General features: G+C 41.7%; 4 protein-coding genes across 11 annotated transcripts in view; 2 read left to right on the top strand and 2 right to left on the bottom strand.

The window, feature by feature from the left end:
• Window positions 1-1,206: 1,206 nt before the first annotated feature.
• LOC108236897 (thrombospondin type-1 domain-containing protein 1) lies at window positions 1,207-7,949 on the top strand. 4 transcript variants are annotated; one of them, XM_025006303.2, is made up of 8 exons: window positions 1,207-1,382; window positions 2,371-2,487; window positions 3,116-3,510; window positions 3,615-4,245; window positions 5,238-5,399; window positions 5,495-5,909; window positions 5,992-6,535; window positions 6,649-7,949. In XM_025006303.2, the coding sequence occupies exons 2-8, from the start codon at window positions 2,436-2,438 to the stop codon at window positions 7,297-7,299; spliced, it is 2,850 nt and encodes a 949-aa protein (XP_024862071.1). In that variant the 5' UTR covers window positions 1,207-1,382; window positions 2,371-2,435; the 3' UTR covers window positions 7,300-7,949. The 4 variants fall into 4 exon arrangements, with proteins under 4 accessions (XP_024862071.1, XP_024862072.1, XP_017273443.1 ...); XM_025006304.2 differs by having other exon boundaries at window positions 2,345-2,487; XM_017417954.3 differs by having other exon boundaries at window positions 2,100-2,487.
• On the bottom strand, window positions 7,833-10,172 carry fgl1b (fibrinogen like 1B). Its single transcript, XM_017417955.3, has 9 exons — window positions 10,036-10,172; window positions 9,859-9,951; window positions 9,490-9,742; window positions 9,136-9,295; window positions 8,931-9,028; window positions 8,704-8,792; window positions 8,493-8,618; window positions 8,344-8,408; window positions 7,833-8,217 (listed from the first exon to the last, which is right to left on the bottom strand). The coding sequence occupies exons 1-9, from the start codon at window positions 10,039-10,041 to the stop codon at window positions 8,037-8,039; spliced, it is 1,071 nt and encodes a 356-aa protein (XP_017273444.1). The 5' UTR covers window positions 10,042-10,172; the 3' UTR covers window positions 7,833-8,036.
• Window positions 10,173-11,263: 1,091 nt separating this feature from the next.
• tpte (transmembrane phosphatase with tensin homology) lies at window positions 11,264-17,110 on the top strand. 4 transcript variants are annotated; one of them, XM_017417974.3, is made up of 19 exons: window positions 11,264-11,630; window positions 11,980-12,059; window positions 12,198-12,272; window positions 12,378-12,425; window positions 12,507-12,668; window positions 13,178-13,297; window positions 13,462-13,561; window positions 13,682-13,745; window positions 13,924-13,988; window positions 14,151-14,211; window positions 14,295-14,376; window positions 14,578-14,666; window positions 14,751-14,812; window positions 14,917-14,997; window positions 15,999-16,104; window positions 16,204-16,301; window positions 16,380-16,475; window positions 16,573-16,643; window positions 16,755-17,110. In XM_017417974.3, exons 2-19 carry the CDS (start codon window positions 12,016-12,018, stop codon window positions 16,858-16,860), a joined length of 1,530 nt encoding a protein of 509 aa, XP_017273463.1. In that variant the 5' UTR covers window positions 11,264-11,630; window positions 11,980-12,015; the 3' UTR covers window positions 16,861-17,110. The 4 variants fall into 4 exon arrangements, with proteins under 4 accessions (XP_017273463.1, XP_017273464.1, XP_017273461.1 ...); XM_017417975.3 differs by having other exon boundaries at window positions 11,264-11,719; XM_017417972.3 differs by having other exon boundaries at window positions 11,265-11,630; window positions 12,192-12,272.
• A 442-nt stretch (window positions 17,111-17,552) lies between these two features.
• Window positions 17,553-19,000, bottom strand: part of smpd1 (sphingomyelin phosphodiesterase 1) — a 6,991-nt gene continuing 5,543 nt past the window's right edge. The window contains exon 9 of one of the 2 annotated variants that reach the window (XM_017417944.3): window positions 17,553-18,869. In XM_017417944.3, coding sequence (XP_017273433.1) covers window positions 18,421-18,869 — 449 coding nt within the window. In that variant the 3' untranslated portion in view covers window positions 17,553-18,420. The remainder of the gene's footprint in view (window positions 18,870-19,000) is intronic. The other variant, XM_017417945.3, reaches the window with a different exon arrangement.

Genomic DNA, 19,000 nt, shown 5'->3' with positions numbered 1-19,000 from the left:
CTTGTCTTCTTTTTTTCTGTCTTTTGAACAAATCTAAATGTAAAACGCTTCAACGAACCTTGATGCTCACACTCAACTTTAGTATTTTATTGGTCCTTCGATTTTGTTCACTAAAATCTCTTGGTTCAGTTTTAGTATATTAAGGTAAAAAGAATAACATTTCCTAAATCTATAACCGATTCAGTTAATATCTGTTTAAATGCTGCATTTAGCTAAAATCATCTTCTTAACTGGCAGCTAGCCAACTGCTTTTAAACTCTGTTTTCTATAAAAAGCGGGAAAAGTTGATATGTAAAACTTATGTATATATTAATCATGTCTGAAATTAATCTGTTTGGGTTGTTGCTATGATCCTCTTATCTGTGGAGCCCCTTTTACACAGAGAATTGAATCCTTTGTTCTGGCTGCAGACTGAACCGCTCAGTAAACTGTTTCATCTCCTGAGAAACTTCCTGTTTTTTTTTTCACTAAAGGAAAAATGAAAGGTCTGTGGAGCTGATTAGATTTCCCTGCCATGTGGTTCTCTTATTGATAATAGTTTACCTCAGCTGGCTCAGGAAGTCTTGAGCGCTGAGCAGAGGCAGGTCAGATTATTATAAGGAGGGATTTGTGTATGATATTGAGATTTTGTTTTGTTTTGTTTTTTCAGTACAAAATGGTTCATTTTGTTGTTTGTTTTTTTTAAATCCACTAATACACCTCTGCGCTGCATTGTTATCACAATCCTGAATATGTTAGCGCTGTACTTTATCTTAAAGTTCAGCTGTTTGTTTCATATCACTGATTTCTAGCAGAGTTATACTTAATTGACTTTTTATTTGTGTGTGAGAGGAGGAAATCTGTGTTAGAACAATCTAGACACCAATCTAGACAACAATACAGACACCTACTACTTTGTTTATTCTCAGTCGTTTAATTCTTTGGGATTTTCAGCTTCTATGATAGAAAGGAACTACTTTTTAAATGAAGGCTTTTCATTTTCGTTTGCGAACAGTAAAACTATGTTTAAAATAAATTTTAAAAAACAAACAAACACAAATATTTACATTAGTTTATAGTTAGCCTTTGTGTCCACTGCTACACTACTTGTTTATTTAAAAAATGCGCTAGATGTATTTTAAATAAAAGAAAAGAAAAAGAAAGTTGGGAGTTGGAAAATATTCCGTGCAGCCGTGAAAGTGACTGTGAGCGGATCTTCACGGCACGCGCTCCACACCGTCCGATGCGCGCGCACCCCTGCTGGTCTCTTGGATGCTTCGAGCTGACTGTCGGTGAAAAGTTTCAGGTGTTTATTTGAAGAAGATGTCTTGTTCGTACGCGGAAACAACATTTTACTGCGGCTGCTGTTTTGTTCGAAAAAGCAGGAAGAAATAATGTGTGAGGTAAGACGTGTAAGTACAATAATTATTACGACCACTGTGTGTAAATAAATGGTGTGTGAAACAGCACGACTTATTTTTTGTGCTTTTTTATGTGGAAGCTATATTTACTTCACTTTAGTAGAGTTTTAAAGCCGATAACTGTTTTTAATTGGGTACATAATAAACATAAAGTTAGCTTTTTTCTGTTTAGTTGGGATTTTACTCAGTTTTATTAATCAGCAGTGTTCACTGTCTGAATATTGAACAGCTTATTCCACACTAACACACTTCTGTCTTTTGTTTTGATTAACACATATATGTGTTAAAGTCAAGATTTCTACAAAAGGTTTTATATGTTTAAAATGCACCATACATGTATATGGGATAGTTTTTAGGTATCATAGATTGTAATAGGATTGGAGTCGAACCAAAACAACAGGTCAGCACCACTTTGACCCATACAAACTGGGTCTTGATGGAGGCATCGTTACAACCACAAGTTTAGTAACAAACAAGCTAAAAATGTCTGACAAAAAACATACATTTTTGCACACTTTTACAGTGATATAATGGAGCATATCTCCGCATGCACGAGAAGAGTGGATGATGTGTTTGCATGAGCTTATATTGTTTTATTTGGTGAGAACAAAAACTATATTTCAATACCGGTGGTATAACAAGGAATGTATGCATATGCAGCCGGCCAAATACAAATTTGTTTCTTTGTTGTGAACAAAGCCCTCCAGAGGAATGTCAGCTGAGCGATGACGGCAGCTCCTTCAATTCATTGTGAGGATGGAAGGAAGAGGAGGATACACCTAAAAAAAAAATCCAGAAAACTTCTGTTTATCGTTTCGTACTATGGACTTCCTGTTCTTCACTCCTCAGAAGAAAGCACACACTTCTTCCATCTGTTTGAGAATGCTACCTTTGTAAATTATTGCATATATATTTGTTGTTGTTTTTGTTTTTTTTAAATCTAGTTTGCTGTTTGCCCTCTGATTTCTAGAGGTGAAGGATGTTGGGCGAAGTCGGTCATGTGGTGTAGAGGAAAGAGGAGGCACACACTTCGGAATGCCACAGGCTGCCTCCCAGCTGTCCTTCCTTCTGCTGCTTGGAGGATACGGTGAGAAACAAAGACCCTCGTCTTGATTAAACTTCATGTTTCACAAAAAAATTACTCCAACAAAGGAAGCATAAATATCAGCTTGTATATGCTGTAGTACAACTTATAGAGTTGTCATACAAGACAACTTATTAGCTCTTAAAATAACCTACTAGCCTAATAATGTTATATATACTTGGAGTTATTTAGAAAAGTAAATGTTTTAACTGTTTAACTTATTTTCTGCATGATATTTTCTGATCATTGTCTGATAAATGTAACTGTGCTGAATTAATTTTTTAAGTTCTAATTATTTTGTGGTCATTTAGTCCCTTGAAAATGTCTTAACCTTCAGGGCGCCTTTCCTTGTGAGTGATATGCCAAAAACTAAATGATATTTCTCTCGGAGAACATTTTTAAATATGTGAAAATATCAACTCAAAAATCAAAACCTCTAATTCTTTCCCACTCTGTATATAGTTCAGACATCAGTTTATATACACTAACTGACAGCTTTTCTTGATTTTTTTTGTCAATTAATTTAAAACGAGGTCATCGAGGACACAATGGAAACATGGTGCCATAATTTTCCTATTGTGAAGAATGGGTGATTTCTTATTGTCTTTTCTTTTTCCTTCCTCTCCTGTAGCTTTTGCAGGGCTCAGTATCTGGCCCTCCTTTCACGTCGCCCTCAGCAATGGCAGCGTGTTCGTGGACTTCAGCACAAAGTCCAACAGCAGCACCGTCAGTAACATGACGCTCTCTCTGGTCGACATGGCCACCAACACCACGGTTCTAACCAGGACTCTTCCCCGCAGCCGACCGGTTGGACGGGTGGAATTCGAATGTTCCTGCTTCCTGTACGCAGGAACTTTCCGGTTCCTCCTGAGGCAGACCAGCGTCACGGCAGTTTCTCAGGCTAACGAAACGGACGGCACTCACGCAGAGAGCTCGACCTGGTGGTGGAGTTCTGAGCTGCAGGTGCAGTGGCCCACCTTTCACATTTCTGTGGAGAGAGCAGGGAACCACTCGGGATCTTTTCAGGCAAGAAAAACACAATTGTCTTTACTTTACTTTACGCACCCTTTTGGTTTTATTGTACTATGACACAATAAAAAAAACATTGTTTTGTGTTATTTTCTCCTCAGATTGGGATATCCACTAATGAACAGTTTCAGGCTTGCTCCAGTGACACCAACTCTGCCCTCTTCTTAGACGTGAGCTTCATGGAGTACAACCAGATAGGGAAGAATACGGTTCGAGCCCACATACGGAAAACAATCAAACCCCTCCGCTCCCAGAGCGTTGAGCTGTCCTGTGCGTTCCCGTTCACTGACAAGAACTTCATCAAAGTGGCTTTGAGGTCGCCTCACACAGCACAAGAGGTGAAGAGCTCTGGCCCTCTCTACCTGTCCCGCATTTTCTTCTACAAACTGCTGGTGGAAAACGTCAACGCTTACAAGAGCGGCTGCGAGGGATCGGTGACTGTTAAAATGATAGCGCCGCCGTGCGCTCACATCAGTGGGAAAGTGTTGCTGTACGGCGATGCAGGTGTCAGACGAGGCCTGGCTGCCCCCGCAGGGATGGAGTTTGTACCAGAGGAACCCTCTTCTCCTCCTCTGGCCTTCAACTGGCTGACTCGAGGAGAGAACAAGACTGAATTCAACTGCTCTTTGTTCTACCCCGGGAAAAACAAGTACTGCTTTCGCTTTGTCTTCAACTTCAGCCGTTCCCCTAGTCCAGCTCAGACACAGTGTCTGGTAGTTTACAGGAATGCAGGTGAGATCTAACACATGGATACCTTTATATATGGCAGCTGCAGAAAATGTAGCAGCGCTTTAGTTAGCTTCGTAGCTCAGCATTGTCAGTGTGAAGGGAGGAGTTGACTTAGCCAATAAAGCAGATTTGTTTTTCTTGCCTTGCTAAAAATTTAAAAGAAAATTATTATTATTTCTTTTTATCCTGTTTGAATTTTGAATTATCGGCTGTTTAAAATACACAAAAAGGACCATCTTACTGTAGACATGTTGAACGTACCGAAAGCTCAGTTATTTTATTTCATCCAACTTGTACTTGTGACCAAACATGGCCTCAAAAAAAAAAAAAGAAGGCCAACATAATCAGCTTTTCCTGTGATAGAAATTAAGCTACAGTAGATAACACACCGAGTCAAACTTAGTGACGATAAAGGAAAGGCCACCTTACTAAGTCTGATCATCTTCAAGGTTGATTGTAATGTTTAGGGTGACACACTGCGCCTTTAAAACTTCATCATCACATTATTGTTTGTCTAGTTAGATTTGCTGCAATTGCACTGACTACTGTGCTGTTTTGAAAGTGCACTGTGCTTCTGAGTTTTTTTTCTAATTAAGCCAAAGCAAGGTCAGCACAGTTTAACACAACACAATTCAAAATTCGCATTGAAATAAGCAGATGACAAGTAATGTCACTAACCTGGCATTTCATAGATATTAAAATAACTTCAAGTACTGATCTACACTTGTTTTTTTACTCTAATCGAGAAAAGATGCTGGTTAAAGAAATACACAAGGATATTGTCTTTTTCAGCTGTGTGTTACATCTGTTGACATTTTGTTATCTTACCCCCCCCCCCCAGCATTGCATCAAGCTGCCCCGACGAAAGCCACCGTTTTTTGCTGATAATGTTGCCTAATGTTGTGGGCAGGTTCAAATGAGGCAACACGCAAGTACAGTTTAAAGAGTACTAATCTGTCCGCTCTTTTCGTTTCATTTTCTCACTGTAAACGCAGAATCTTGGGGGCCCTGGCAGCCGTGGAGGGTGTGCAGCGTGAGCTGTGGCGAGGGGGTGAGGGAGCGGGTGCGCGAGTGCTTACTGCCCTCAGGTGTGCGAGGGACGCAGTGCCCGGGAATGGTGAAGGAGCAGTCTCTCTGCTCGCTGGAGGACTGTAACGGTCAGTTTCCTCGCAGTCTAACTTTTCTCTTTCGAAGTTTATCGGGCCTTCTTTTAGCAATAAGTGGAGGCTAACTGTTTATCTTCACTCCTCAGTGTTATCTTCTCCTTCTCCATCTCTCTCCCCTGTACCTGCTGGAGTTCAACCCCTTGATGGAAACATGATCGCGGTGGTGGGCATTTTCCTCTGCTTGGCTGTGATCACGGCTACCGTTGTGGTGACTGTGTGGAAAAAGCTCTGCCAGACGCCTCAGTGCAGCTCGGTCCATAGAGGCTCCATACATTCCCCTGGGGGGCGCAAGCTTTCAGACGAGGCCTCCATCTGTGGCCACAGCCTCCAAAGGCCCAGCTTATGTGATGGCCATGGCCCATCAGGGGACACTGGTTTCCAGAAAGACAGACCCTCTATTGGAACTCAGCCTCTTTCGCCACAGGCGCTGGTTATGCCACTTCCACAGGCCCCAGAAAGACTGTCTCCCACAGGCCAGAAGGTTTTACCGACAATATTTGGGTAGGTTTAAATATTTGTTTACTTTACATGTTACCAAATGGATTTGCTCATTACCCAGCCTTTAAAAAAATTGTCTGCACAGGTACCGGTTGGCTCAGCAGCAGCTAAAAGAGATGAAGAAGAAGGGGTTAAAAGAGGCCACACAGCTGTACCATGTCTCCTCAAGCCCTGTCCATGACACCATGGTAGAGACATCTGCCTCACCCACTACCTCCCCTGTTCCCAGTCCAACAGGGTTTGCTCATTCTGCCCTTCCTGTGGGTCTGCAGGACAATGTTAATCAGGATCAGTTTTGTGTTGCAACTCCCCTGTCAGAGCTGTCACCGCAGACCTCGAAGGTTACGTCAGACAGATTGAGTCCTAGAGTGGAGCTTGTCCTTGGTCCGCCTGTCTCTGCTCATTCAAGTAGGAGGAACTCGAACTGGCGAGACCGCACTGCTGACTGGGTGGAAATGATAGAGAGGAGTGGATTAGCAGGCCTAGGAGGAGGAGGAGAAGATGCTTCATCAGGAAACGCTTACTATAAGAATCCAAACTTCAGGCGCACCTCCAGTTTTAATGACACCAAACCCCAGCTGTTGTCCTCAGCTCGGTCCAGACAGTTCAGAGAAAGAAGCATGACCCAGGTCAGCTGTGCACTCTTAATTCATCTCCTTTTGTTTAGCTGTATTCAGTTTACATATTCCAAACTTGCACAGGCAAAATGAATTAACATATGGTCACACGTTGTCCTTCTCAGGTGGGGTCTCGGACGCTTCCAGAAGGAAGCTGTTGGACCAAAAGAGGATGGGAGAGACAGCCACATCATTCATACCCCATTCCAGAGCATGGCATCGCAGAGTGGGCCAAAGCCAGGCCCCAGATAAGCGACCAGAAGAAGCCCTGGATGGAAACAGCAGTTCCGTCACATAATAATCAACTCAAACACACAGGAACAAACACAAATGGCTTATCAGCGTCTGAGAAACGCGCCGAAGCAGACTTCAGGAGAACTGCAGAAAGAAGAAAGGTTGGCGAGCCGGGAGGTGCAGGCGGTGAGTCAGTCTCAGGGATCGGGGGCCCACCCGCAGGACTTCCCAGATCTCACGAAGTGAACCAGCTGAGTGTGGATCGGGCCGAGCAGAACTGGAACCGCCGTGGCCCGTCACCCATCCAGAGGAACATGCTGGCCCGGAAACTGAAAGAGGCTCAGTCCTGCTCGGGGGTCAGAGGGCGCAAGCGCAGCTCCAGCTTCAATGTATCGTCCTCAGAGCAAAGGAGAGACCGGTGCCATTCTCTACCAATGTCTAAAACCTACAACAGTGCGGCCTCTCCCTACAGGCTGAGTGAGGCAGAACAGAGGATGCTGGACTTGGATCTGTCCCCAGTATTTGTTCAGGAGGAGGAATAGAACAAGAGAGGAACCAATAACATTTGTTACACTCACAACCCCTACCTTAAACACTCTTCTACACAACTATGTATCCCATATATAGCAGTTATTAATGTATGATAATGTTAAATATTTTAGAAAGCTACGTTTTTGTTTGTTTTAATTTCTAATTTTTAATGAAGGCTTTGCAAATCAATGTATTTTCTTCTATATCACTTCTGTATCCCCAACACTGTTACACTTTTTAACAAAGTCTCATTTAACATGATTTTATACCTTAATTGGTCAGTTTTGTTAAACACAAGTCAGCTCAGTGACAGTATTTAAAAAGCTTAAAAAAAGTAAGGGTTCTTCTACTGTAAATCTGCTGTTTCAGTCATGCTGTGAAGTCCCACTGTGCATTACAGTGAGAACCATGAGCTATATAGTTTATGGACATTTGTAAAGCAGACGATATTGTGTACAGTTCAGTTCTAAAATATGCAGATGTTAGATCTGTGGTAAAACTGGAAATATGTTTGAGGGTAATAAATTATGAGAGGCAAAGAGGCTGAAATCCTGCTTGTTTTATTGTCATAGAAATATACATTTAGAGAGAGAGAAAAGGTTACAGGACAAGAACGCGGTCTTACGTCGATATTTTATATCAAATTTTAAAATGAAACAAAGGGAGCAATGAAAATATATATGACTGGGACATGACTAAGCATTTTTTTTGTGCCCCTTTCTTCGACCCACATCGTTTCAAGGTTTTTTTAAATGTCCCCCGCTCCACTTCCCGCGGCGTCCAAGAACACCAAGGGGCGCACCTTCATGGTGGTGTGTCTGAGGGAATACCACAAGCCTTTCCACGTCCCCCACACCACACCGTTGTCATACTCGGCCTTGTACTTTCCCCTGCGGTAGAACTTTCCATTTAGGTTGGCTGCGTGACACCTGCAGGCAGAAGATCAGCATGCGGCGTCAAAAAAGTACACAAACTTTGTCAGGATAATGCTTGTCTTAAAATCCAACACAGACGGAGCAAAAATAATATACTTGTGTTATTTTTAAAGTTCTTACCTGTTGAACCACCAACCTGCCTGATTCTCCTGGGCACAGCTTCCCTGAAGGAATCTGTCGTTATCCTGTCGGTCGCAAGCAGGTTATCATAACCCTCCTACGCACACAGTCAGCGATACGGCTATCGACAGGTGGGAAGATTAACTGACCTGATCTCTGGTGCTGAACTGCATGCCGCTGAGGCAGGAAGACCACTGCTCCACCATCCCCCCACCACCAGTCAGAGCATCTCCAGCCCGGCCGCTGTACTGCCCGTACGAGAGGCGATACTTATCCTGGAAGGAGAATTTGGAGAATGTGGTTTGCTGCAACGATGCCTATCAAACAAAAAGTTACTGTTTTATTTTAATTTCTGCTTACAGCCTCATTGGTGATCCTGAAGTTCTCGTAAAACGCGTGACTTCTCTGTCCTTCCCAGTCCATGAGATCGATCTTCACCAGGTTTCTACCTACAGGAGAGAGGGGGGGGGGGGGGGAATAAAACTGACTATTAGACATGACAAGAGTTTTTAAACTCTAGCAATACATTAACAGGTAAACTTAGATTTTATGCATTTTATATTAAGATGATTGTGATCCTTTCTGACCTTCTGAAAGTAGGGAATATATGTGCTCATTCCCCAACCAAAACTCATCATTCCACAGCTTGAAGTCACCAAAACCATCTCTGTAGTCCACCCAGTCTCTAAAAAAAAAAAAGATAATTACGTTTACATTTGATCAGCTGTGTTAACTTTATCTCAATAGGCTTTGCTAGGCTTCATGCTACAAGTTCCTGCTTGGGTACGGTACCTGTTAAAGTCAACTTTCCCATGTCGGCGTCTTTGAAACACTGTCCACCCTCCTCCGTCCTCCATGTCGCAGTAGACTGAAAAAGGCTCCTCCTGCAATTTGGGTTTGATGCGGTAGAAACCGCTCAGTGGTCTCAGTCTGTCGAACAGCTCAGAACAGTCTAGGAAAATAGCGTTGGGTGGCCTTTAGTGATGGCAGGGTATAAGTTTTAACCTATGCAACTCATGGCAAACAACTTCCATATTCCAGATCAATAAACTGTAAAATAAAATACTTCAATTTGGAGTAATTTGCACAAACACAGCTGTAGCTGAACTGAAAAAAGGAATGCACAACTTTCTGTACTTCTCTTACCTTTGTCGTGAACAATTAAATTACCAGCTGGTGGAAGGGATTTCGTGAGTGTCTCGTTCAGGCTGTTCTGGTTTACACCAGCGGCTCGCTCAGCTTCAGGTTTGCCATCAGATGCGAACTGGAACGGCCGGAAGTATTTGTGGATCTGCAGGTGCTCAACCCGCCAAGTCGTGATCACAAGTTCATTCTCCAGTTTCTTGATGCTGCTCCTGAGAGCTGCCACCTCCGACTCACATGTATCCTCTGCTTTCAACTAGAAATAGACATCCTGAAGTTAGAAAGAATATTTGTTCTATCTCTGTGATTCTTAAGACAAAAATAAAAGCAGATACTATACATGTTCCTTAAATAGTACTGTGAGCTACTTACGTTAAGTTGTGCAGAAAGAGCTGGGCCGACCAGGTACAACAATGACAACAGTGGCATCACATTCTGGAAAAGCATTCTTGCTGCTATATTTGTCTAAAATCACAAACACAACTTTACCGACGACATTTTACAATAATTCAGTTCGACTCGTGAAACGTAAGATAGCTTCAAACTTACCTCCATTTCACAACGCTTCACCCTGTTTTCTTCGGGTTGTGTGTTCTGTTCCTCTAAAATGTGCCAGTATTATTTATAGGCCGGGGCAGTTCTGCATGGTCCACATTAGATGATTCAGACGGGAGCAATTTAGCCAGACACTGAACTCAGGCCGATTTATGAATTTGTTCCTTTTCGAAGCATGGTAGTGGTTAGAAAGTGTAGCTGATCCCAGAGCTGGTAAGGCTGTCTCTCTGACTTGAGGTACTGAGAGAAACCTCATTCCTCAAATACTCCACTGGCAGGGTTTTTAACATCATACAGCCATGCAATAAGAAATACCAGGGCTAGGGTTATCACTCTAAACATAATTTTACATTTTAAGTACTGATTTACACGTGTAACAATGTGAACCAATATACATTTATTGATTAAATATTAAAAGCAACCAGAACTGCTGCACAATTTTTTTTGCCTAATGCATACTTTTAATTTATTAAACAACACACAACAAAACTTGCTCACATCCCAGCTGGAGTTCTTTGAACCACATATGTTATTCAGATTATTTTTTATTGTATCCAATTTATTTTGTAAAGGAGTAAAAGGTGCAAACATGTGTGTGTGTGTTTTAATTGAGTCTGTAAAATAGTTCCCTCTTGTGCCGACTGTTGGTTATTGTACTTTTAAAATTATTTTACAGTGTTCAATTTAAAAATATGAACTGGTTTTGCTTCTATAAAAAGAACGTACATTTTTGTAAATGCATCGGTAAGATGTAAGTGTAACTTTTATTTCTTAAAAATCAAAATACACTTTAGCCTTTATACTATATATGTAAGCAGTTCCTTAGAAAAATTGACTTTGTTTTTGTGAATTAGTTGTTTATTTTTTTTAAAACCAAATTGTACACAGGACTAGACTTGATCAATTTTAACCAATCAGAGCACTCGGAGCCTTAAAGAGACAGGCACTAATTTTGACAGGAGACGCAGCAAACAATACAAAACAATGCAGAAATTATTGAACACAAAAATAATCATAAAAAGTAAAACAGCACGCTTTAAATCATACATCCCTTTAGTTTTGACGGTAATTAGCAATTTACAAAGACTACGACACATGTAGGTTAAACATCAAACAAAAACAAAACACCAAATATAGGAGGATAAGCAGAAAAATAGACGTCATGACGTCATTTGACGCGCGTTGGACTCAGCTTTTTTTTGGGAATGCACTCAGCCTAATTAGAACCAGATGTGAGACAGAGGATGAGGAAGAGCAGAGGAGGGGCCGGTTTGGTGTTTTAAACAGCTTTGTGTAGCAGACACTTTTTCTTTTTCTTTTTTTAAATGTTTTTCTGCATTTGCCAAACTCGGTCCGGTTTAGACTGAAGAGGAGGAAGAAAAAAGATGGAGCAACAGCGAAGCAAAGAGCGTTTCCAGTGAAGTCCAGGAAGTCCGAAACTGCAGCGTTTGCAAGAAAAAAAAAGTGATGAAAGTTAGTGGATGAATAGTAGAGAAAAAAAACCCGGTTAACCTTTGAACCGTGTTTCTCCGTCCTCACAAGAAGTCACAAGACGAGCTGTCGTATAGTTTCACCAATGAGTCCAAACGGTAAGCAGGCGGTGCGAGTTTAGCTAGTTTCTGAGGGGTTAACTAGTCGTGCCCGTGTTAACACACTGAACACGTTCAGCTAAACTCAGGTATGTTGGTTGAGTCTACGCTAACGCTTTTGAATCTTGTGCCTAAATTTTCTTGCAGCTTTAATCAAAGGATAAACACTGTTGCTGCCACTTTGAAGCACTAATTATTATTATTTTATTTTAACTCGTTGTAAATAAATGTGCGACACTTTTTGTCCCCCTCTGTGTGTGTGTGTGTGTGTGTGTGTGTGTGTGTATTTTATATGTTGCCAAAAACGCCGAACAGTTTGTTTTGATAAATTTTTATGTCCCATTTTCAGGAACTCCAGGATAAAGCCCAGGAAAGCTCGCCTATAATGTCCGTCTACTTCCACCCAGGCTCAGATTCAGGAGTAAATGGGTGAGAAGCATTTTTTTGTTAGTCGCTTTTGAAGTGTGTGTTTCTGCACAACCCCCACAGGCACACACACACTCATTTATTAAGGAAAACAATACCGAATGCATTTTTCTCTCTAATCTTTCTGCCTGCCAGGAACAGTACCAAGATGGAAAATGCAAAAGTAGAGATTGATGATGGGAAGGAGGAGAGTCTGGTGCCGGACACAATGTACCAGTAAGCTCACATTATCCAACTTTTTGGACTACAGAGGTCAAACGCTCACACTCCTCAGAGTTGCATTAAATGCAAATCATGACTCCTCATTCCCTCTTTTCGCAGCAATGTCCGTAAAACGATTTCTCCGATTGTTATGTCCTTTGGGTTTCGGTGAGTCTCTTTACTTTAAAATGTTTCCCTTCCTCGACATGCTTCTTATAGTCGACCTCCTTTTGCGTAATTTTCTTTCAGTGTATTTGGGGTGGTACTGATCATTGTAGACTTCGTGCTTGTGATCGTGGACTTCTCGCTGGCGAATAAGAGCAGAGATGTCGGCAATGCTTTGGAGGCCGTGTCCCTCACCATCTCTTTCTTCTTCCTCGCCGATGTCCTCCTGCGGGTCTACGTGGAAGGGTGAGTTCGGACGTCTGGGCATTGAACAGTTTTGTTTTTCATCCTTGAAACGAAGTAACCCGCCGCGCATGGCAGTCTGCTTTGGTGTTACCTCGCCAGCTCCTCTTTCTGCGAGCCTTCCTGCACTTCTGATTAATTAATACCTGATAAATGACATAAATCTTACTTTGGTGGCAGTTGTGGCATTAAGGATTTGTCCTAAATTGCTGCACAACTGCTTTTCTGTGCATGTGGGAACCGGAATTGCTCCGAGGAGTGATGCAAACATTCCCGAGCTCCTTTGTCAGCAGAAAGCTGGTGAGATTAGCTGTTGAACAGGAAACCATGAAGAGGAAGCGCTGCAGGAAATGTTTGCCATGCGTTAAGCTGTCACTTTGGGATGCAAGAACGGGGGGTCTTGATAAATCCAGTCCATTTTCCGACCAGTTATCTACTATGAACAGTACATTTTTGTGATCTGGTTAAGGCAGCAGGGTGATTGCTGTCATTTTCCTCTTGGCCTCTTTTAGTTTCAAAGTGTACTTCAGCTCGAAGCTGAACATCGTGGACGCCGTCGTTGTTGTGATCACGCTGGTGGTCACCATGATCTACACCTTCAGTGACATGTCAGGCGCCAGCCTCATTCCCAGGTGGGTGCTTTTCCCTCCGGACTTCCACCTAATGGACATGCAGTGTTTTATATTTGTGCTTAAGGAGGAATTATTTCGCCAGTAAAAATGTAGGAGAGGTTTGTTTCATTTACACAACATTGGTTCAGAATTTTATTTTATTTTTCTCATTCTGTCGTTGCCAGGGTTGTGACGTTCCTGCGCTTCTTGAGAATAATCATCTTTGTGAGGATTTTCAGACTGGCATCTCAGAAGAAGGAGCTGGAGAAAGTCACCAGGAGGATGGTCAGTGATTCAGCAGGAAGTGATAGAGACTAAATAATAAGGGGCAAGGCTAAATCTGTGTGTGAAAGATTGTAATGGTTTGGTTTAACTCTGGAAGTATGGCTTTTTTTCCTTTTTAAGATATCTGAGAACAAGAGACGTTATCAGAAGGATGGATTTGATCTTGATCTTACTTACGTCACAGGTAGGTGTCAATTTTTTCCCTTTTGGATATTTGAGTTGCACTTTTTTTTTTTTTTTTTCTTTGAATGTGATTTATAAATTAAATGTCTTTTATTTGGTGGGCTTTATAATTAAGTATGTCAGGGAAAACATAACCATCCATAAGCAAGTTGAAAATGTGTTTTGCATCACCTCTCCAGACCGTGTTATCGCCATGTCTTTCCCATCTTCTGGGAAGCAGGCCTTCTATAGGAACCCAATCAGGGTGAGTAAGGGCGAACCGGGGTGCACGACGTTTGGGACTTTGTCTCGTCACACCTGTGTCCTCCTCCGTCACTTTTGAGAAGCAGTCGTGCACACGGCTGCCATGCTAAATCAAGCTTTTGAGTCACGCACGCAGTGAACAATAAACTCTTGTTTTGTGCAGGAAGTCGCGAGGTTTCTAGACACTAAACATGGAGAGCACTACAAAGTTTACAACCTCTGCAGTAAGTTGGGCTTTGCTCTTTATCACGTGCCTCTGCCTTTTTTTTTTGCCTTACATAGAGCTTAGCAACATGCTTGTTTCCAGGTGAGAAAGGCTACGACCCCAAGTTTTTCCACTACAAGGTTGAGCGGGTGTTCATTGACGACCACAACGTCCCGGCTTTGGAGTAAGAAACCTTCTGTCTGCCTTGCATGTTTACTGTTTTTGAGGCATCTTCACAGCATGTGTAGTATTTTGTTCATCATGTTTCTAGGCTACAAACCAGCAGAAAGAGGACTCGTTAGAAAGAGGACTCGTTGGAAAGCTGCACTGTTGGTTGTGGAGTAACTCTGTCGTTTATCGGTGTCTCTGAATTGGATTTTGTCAGGGACATGCTGAAATACACAGCAAGCGTGAGGGAGTGGATGTCCGCCGATCCTAAAAACATCATCGCTATCCACTGTAAAGGAGGCAAAGGTGATATTACAGACTCGCTTGGTTACCGTGCTTGTGTCTCGGTGTCTTCATACCAAACGTTAATCCTACCGCCGCCTTCCACAGGACGCACCGGGACCATGGTGTGCACGTGGCTCATCGACAGCGACGAGTTTGAAAGTGCACAGGTACATTTGCAGTTTGTGATTTGTCCGGGCCGGGGTTAATGAATGAGCCAACTGTTTTTTTAAATGAGGCTGCTGCTTGACACTTGTTTCCGTTTACATACCAGGACAGTCTGGATTACTTCGGAGAGAGGAGGACTGATAAAAGCCGCAGTTCCAAGTTTCAGGGAGTGGAGACTCCTTCTCAGGTAAGAATGTGCCTACAAGGATTGTTTTGTTGAACCCTTCCCTTCCCTTTTTTTTTTTTTTTTTTTTTTTTGTTGGCCCTTCCCTGCACCAGCTGCCAGCTCGGAGCGAGGAACACACACACGGGCAGCTGCTGCAGCATGCAGGAGCCAGTTGGCAGTTGGGGCATGATGTACGTACACACTGCAACAGATTTTTTTTTTTTTTTTTTTTTTTTAAGATGACACTGAAATCTAACATGTATCTCTGCGTGTCAGGCAGGGTGCAGCAGTTTTCTCAAAAAGTGATCTGACTTTGTTCTAAGAGAAGTGAAACCTCTGAGTAATTTGAAACTTGGAAGTGTTTAGGTTGAAGTTTTCACCAAGCGGGATTGTAATATGTAATGCAGCATTTACTAATGTTGTAAAACCTCTGTTAGTGAACATATTCTCTTGCTTCTTTCAAAAAATGCAAGTCAAATGCCAAAAATATGCCAAAAAAATATATACCATAATAAGAAATGGAGCAGAATTGTCTTGGTCTGAGCTCACTTAAGATGAGTTAAGGTGGAGTTTTGACAAAGGGCACTTCACACATCATATAAATGTACGTACAATTTCTGCTTGTGTGAGTTTGTTTGTCAGCCATGTTAGCAAAATATCTGGTGAAACATTGGATGGATTTTAATGAAACTTTCAGAAAGTCATCATTGGATGTACATCTACAACTGATTGACTTTTGAAGTGAACCAAATTTGAGATGTACACTACAGCTGATCAGCCTTAGCACACATATAAATGACATACAAATTTAACAAGCATTCAGTTAAATTTGGGTGTGCTAGAAGCAAGGAGTCACCCTCAACGCATACTATGAAAGGTAACACGCATCACAGGATCTCGCATGACTTTGCAAGGTTTGAACAAAACATGAGATGATCTTTGTTTAAAACTAGGTCTTTAATTTATACTACAGTTTACGCACTTGTAAAACTCATTCTTTCTTCTCTTTGTGTGAACCACAGAGCCGGTATGTGGGATACTACGAGATCATGAAAACTCAGTTTAATCGACAGCTGCCTCCACCTAAAAGCCTCAGGATCAAAAGCATCCGCATCCACTCTATAGCAGGTAAACCAGCAAACCTGAGTCCCCTCTGATCACAGCTACATTAGTGGAAAGCTCCAGTCTGTAAATGTCTGTTGCTGTTTTTATTTATTTTTTGCCCAGGTGTGGGTAAAGGTGACGGCAGCGATCTGAAGGTGAAAATAATTGTGAGGAAAGAGCTGGTGTTTCAGTGCATGTGCGCCAAACAGGAGAACTGCTCCGTGAGTCTCACACCCGTAGGGTGACAAGTCGAAATAAGTTTATCAAGCAGCCTAACTTATTTTGGTTAATTTTAAAAGGTATTTCCTGATGTTGGCAACAACGCAGCTGTCATCAGCCTGCACAACGGCCCTATGGTTCAAGGAGATGTGAAAGTTATGTTTGAATCAAGTGCTGTAAGTGCCTTTTTTATATCTTAACTAGAATATGTTGGGAAAGCTTGTTTAATGAGATTTCTTAGTATGTGTATATATCTCTTTCTTCTGTCATCAGGGTCTTCCAAAAGGATATGAAGATGTTCCTTTCTACTTCTGGTTCAATACATCGTTCATAACAGACAATAAGTGTGTTTATTTTATTTTGTTTTTTTACTCTAGTAATCCAACTACATCTTATGGTCTTTAAAACCAGTTTTCATTTTGTGACTCTTTTTCTTCCCTTTGTAACCTCCTCAGGTTGTTCTTGCCCAGGGACGAGCTGGACAACCCACACAAACCCAAAACCTGGAACCTGTACAAGGAGGACTTTGGCGTCACAGTGTTCTTCTCGGATTCTGAGTAAAAGCACTTTTTTTTTTTTTTTTAGAAGGATGTGTTGAAGGGGGAAAAGAAATGTAAGAAAATGAGTAATTGAACAATGAGAGACAAGTTGTGTGCACTTAACATCTAAAGGTTACGATCTTGATCGCAGCAGAATCCACCTCTGAGCCAAATTCTGTTCACTGAAGTATTTCTCTCCCTTTGGCACTTAAATACACAGAAAATGTATGAGTGATGTTGAAAAATGTACTATTAAACAACCTGTAATGTAATCCAGTGAATGAAATTCTTGTTATAGTTTAGAAAAACCTTTTACACCTCATTTGTGTGGCTGATTGCTGTTGACCAGCAAAGAAAATCAAACATTGGGGAATTTTCCACTTCTTTGTTTACTACAAACAAATATCAACAGATTGCAAACTAAGCACTCACACCTTGAGCTAACCTTTTGACCTCTGAGGGGAGAGCTGCAACTGGAAGTTCAGTTTTTTCCAGGCAATTTGAATCCCTGCATTTATACAAATGCTGTAAAAACTGCTGAAATAAGAAACACATGACTGCACTTAATGCTGACTAAGTGCTAAAAAAGGTCAGACTAGTTGGTTTGTTTGGACATGTCTGTAAATAAATGTCCTTTCCTACTGAATTAAAGTTATTTGATAAAACTAGGACGTAAACAAAGTATTGCTTCCCTGTGAGAATGAAGACTGGACAAAAGTTTGATCTTTTTTTATTTCATAAGTCACACAATCGCTGAAATATGGCTTATTTATAGTAATAGTCATGCTCATGTTACATTCTAGCTTGGAGAACATTTCTACATTTAAAGGCTGATCAGACTTATTTTCTATAATCAAAAAATTAAAGTGCAAACAGAAGTAAACATGGGGGGGAGAAAAAAAAAAGTTCAGTATCTGAGACAAAGCATTGATCGAAATCTCCACAATAGTGCTAACAGGACTGTGGCAAACCATTGAAATCACTGCTGTTAAAATCCTGAAAATTCAACAAATGCTGCCACTGCTACAGTATTCCTTCCTCAGCTTCAATGCAGACTGTTCATCGTTACAGCTTACGAGAAAAGACTGGAAGAAATGTAAAATTCAAGGGAAGAGCAATTAAAAGCAACTTTTAAAAGTGAAGATCGCTGTTGGTGACTGACACGTTTACTCGATCCCTGAGAAAAAGGCACTCTATTACGTCTTATCAGCTAAAACCAGGACAGCTTTGAACAGCTCGCCTACTGCAATGCCTACCGTTCTGGCCATTTCAAGTAAACGCCACAGGTTTCAGGAGAACTTTCAGCAGTCGTTACATAACTGGCATTGCAGGACAGCTGGTAAACCCCCAAAGCCTGCTGCTAAATATAATCTGTTGTAAAAACACTACTGACAGTAAGGCGGAACCTAAAACACTATGGACTCGGCAGAGTTTCCAAAATCTACATTACTGAAACATTGGTTACTAAATTAAATATGTGCAATCCGTATTGAATAACTGGCAACAAAAATACTTATTTTGGCTCATATTTGGTTATTATAGTGCTCTCCCTCCCACCCTGCCTGTCCAGACTTCACTCAGGTCAACAAAGAGTTTTTAATGCGGCCCGGACCAGGTTTCCCCCGAAGCTGTTGAGGTGGTCGCACTGCTGCAGCTCATCGTAACGTCCACTTCGCAGGAAGCACAGTACCGTGGTTTTGCAGGCTTCCACGCAGGGCCCCGACTCGTGTCCTTTATACCGGAGGTACCAGAACTTCTGGAATGCCCGGTCATCGTTGATAAAGGTCCGCAGCAGCCCATCATGGTCCGAGGGGAACAGAGTGGGAAGACCGTAAGTCTCGGTGGCACGGTACAGCAGTGTCCATTTGGGGTTCTTCTCTGGACCTCCTGGGGACTCTGGACCGTGATTGGCCTCTGTGAGGTTGAGGATGTAGGTTTCGTGGTCAAGCACCAGCCGAGAGCTACCTTGGTAATCCCCATCGACGTAGTAAACACGGTATCCTGAGAAGGTGTATTTCAGATATACAGGTGCTGGTCATAAAATTAGAATATCATGAAAAAGTAGATTGATTTCAGTAATTCCATTTAAAAAGTGAAACTTGTATATTATATTCATACATTACATACAAACTCATATATTTCAAATGTTTATTTCGTTTAAT

The sequence above is a fragment of the Kryptolebias marmoratus genome, linkage group LG13 (genome assembly GCF_001649575.2).
Source record: "Kryptolebias marmoratus isolate JLee-2015 linkage group LG13, ASM164957v2, whole genome shotgun sequence".
Classification (NCBI taxonomy): domain Eukaryota; kingdom Metazoa; phylum Chordata; class Actinopteri; order Cyprinodontiformes; family Rivulidae; genus Kryptolebias; species Kryptolebias marmoratus.
Note: the sequence above shows the minus strand (reverse complement) of the source record. Positions and strands in the feature narration are given on the sequence as shown.

Coding starts and splice junctions, on each gene's coding strand:
- tpte (XM_017417972.3), top strand. CDS start 12,016: ATGTCCGTCTACTTCCACCCAGGCTCAGATTCAGGAGTAAATGG. Junction 13,746..13,923: donor TGATCTTACTTACGTCACAG/GTAGGTGTCAAT, acceptor TCACCTCTCCAG/ACCGTGTTATCGCCATGTCT. Junction 16,302..16,379: donor CCAAACAGGAGAACTGCTCC/GTGAGTCTCACA, acceptor TAATTTTAAAAG/GTATTTCCTGATGTTGGCAA.
- fgl1b (XM_017417955.3), bottom strand. Junction 9,296..9,489: donor TTTAATTGTTCACGACAAAG/GTAAGAGAAGTA, acceptor CTATTTTCCTAG/ACTGTTCTGAGCTGTTCGAC. Junction 8,793..8,930: donor ATATTCCCTACTTTCAGAAG/GTCAGAAAGGAT, acceptor TCTCTCCTGTAG/GTAGAAACCTGGTGAAGATC.
- LOC108236897 (XM_025006303.2), top strand. CDS start 2,436: ATGCCACAGGCTGCCTCCCAGCTGTCCTTCCTTCTGCTGCTTGGAGGA. Junction 4,246..5,237: donor GGTAGTTTACAGGAATGCAG/GTGAGATCTAAC, acceptor CTGTAAACGCAG/AATCTTGGGGGCCCTGGCAG. Junction 5,400..5,494: donor CTCGCTGGAGGACTGTAACG/GTCAGTTTCCTC, acceptor TTCACTCCTCAG/TGTTATCTTCTCCTTCTCCA.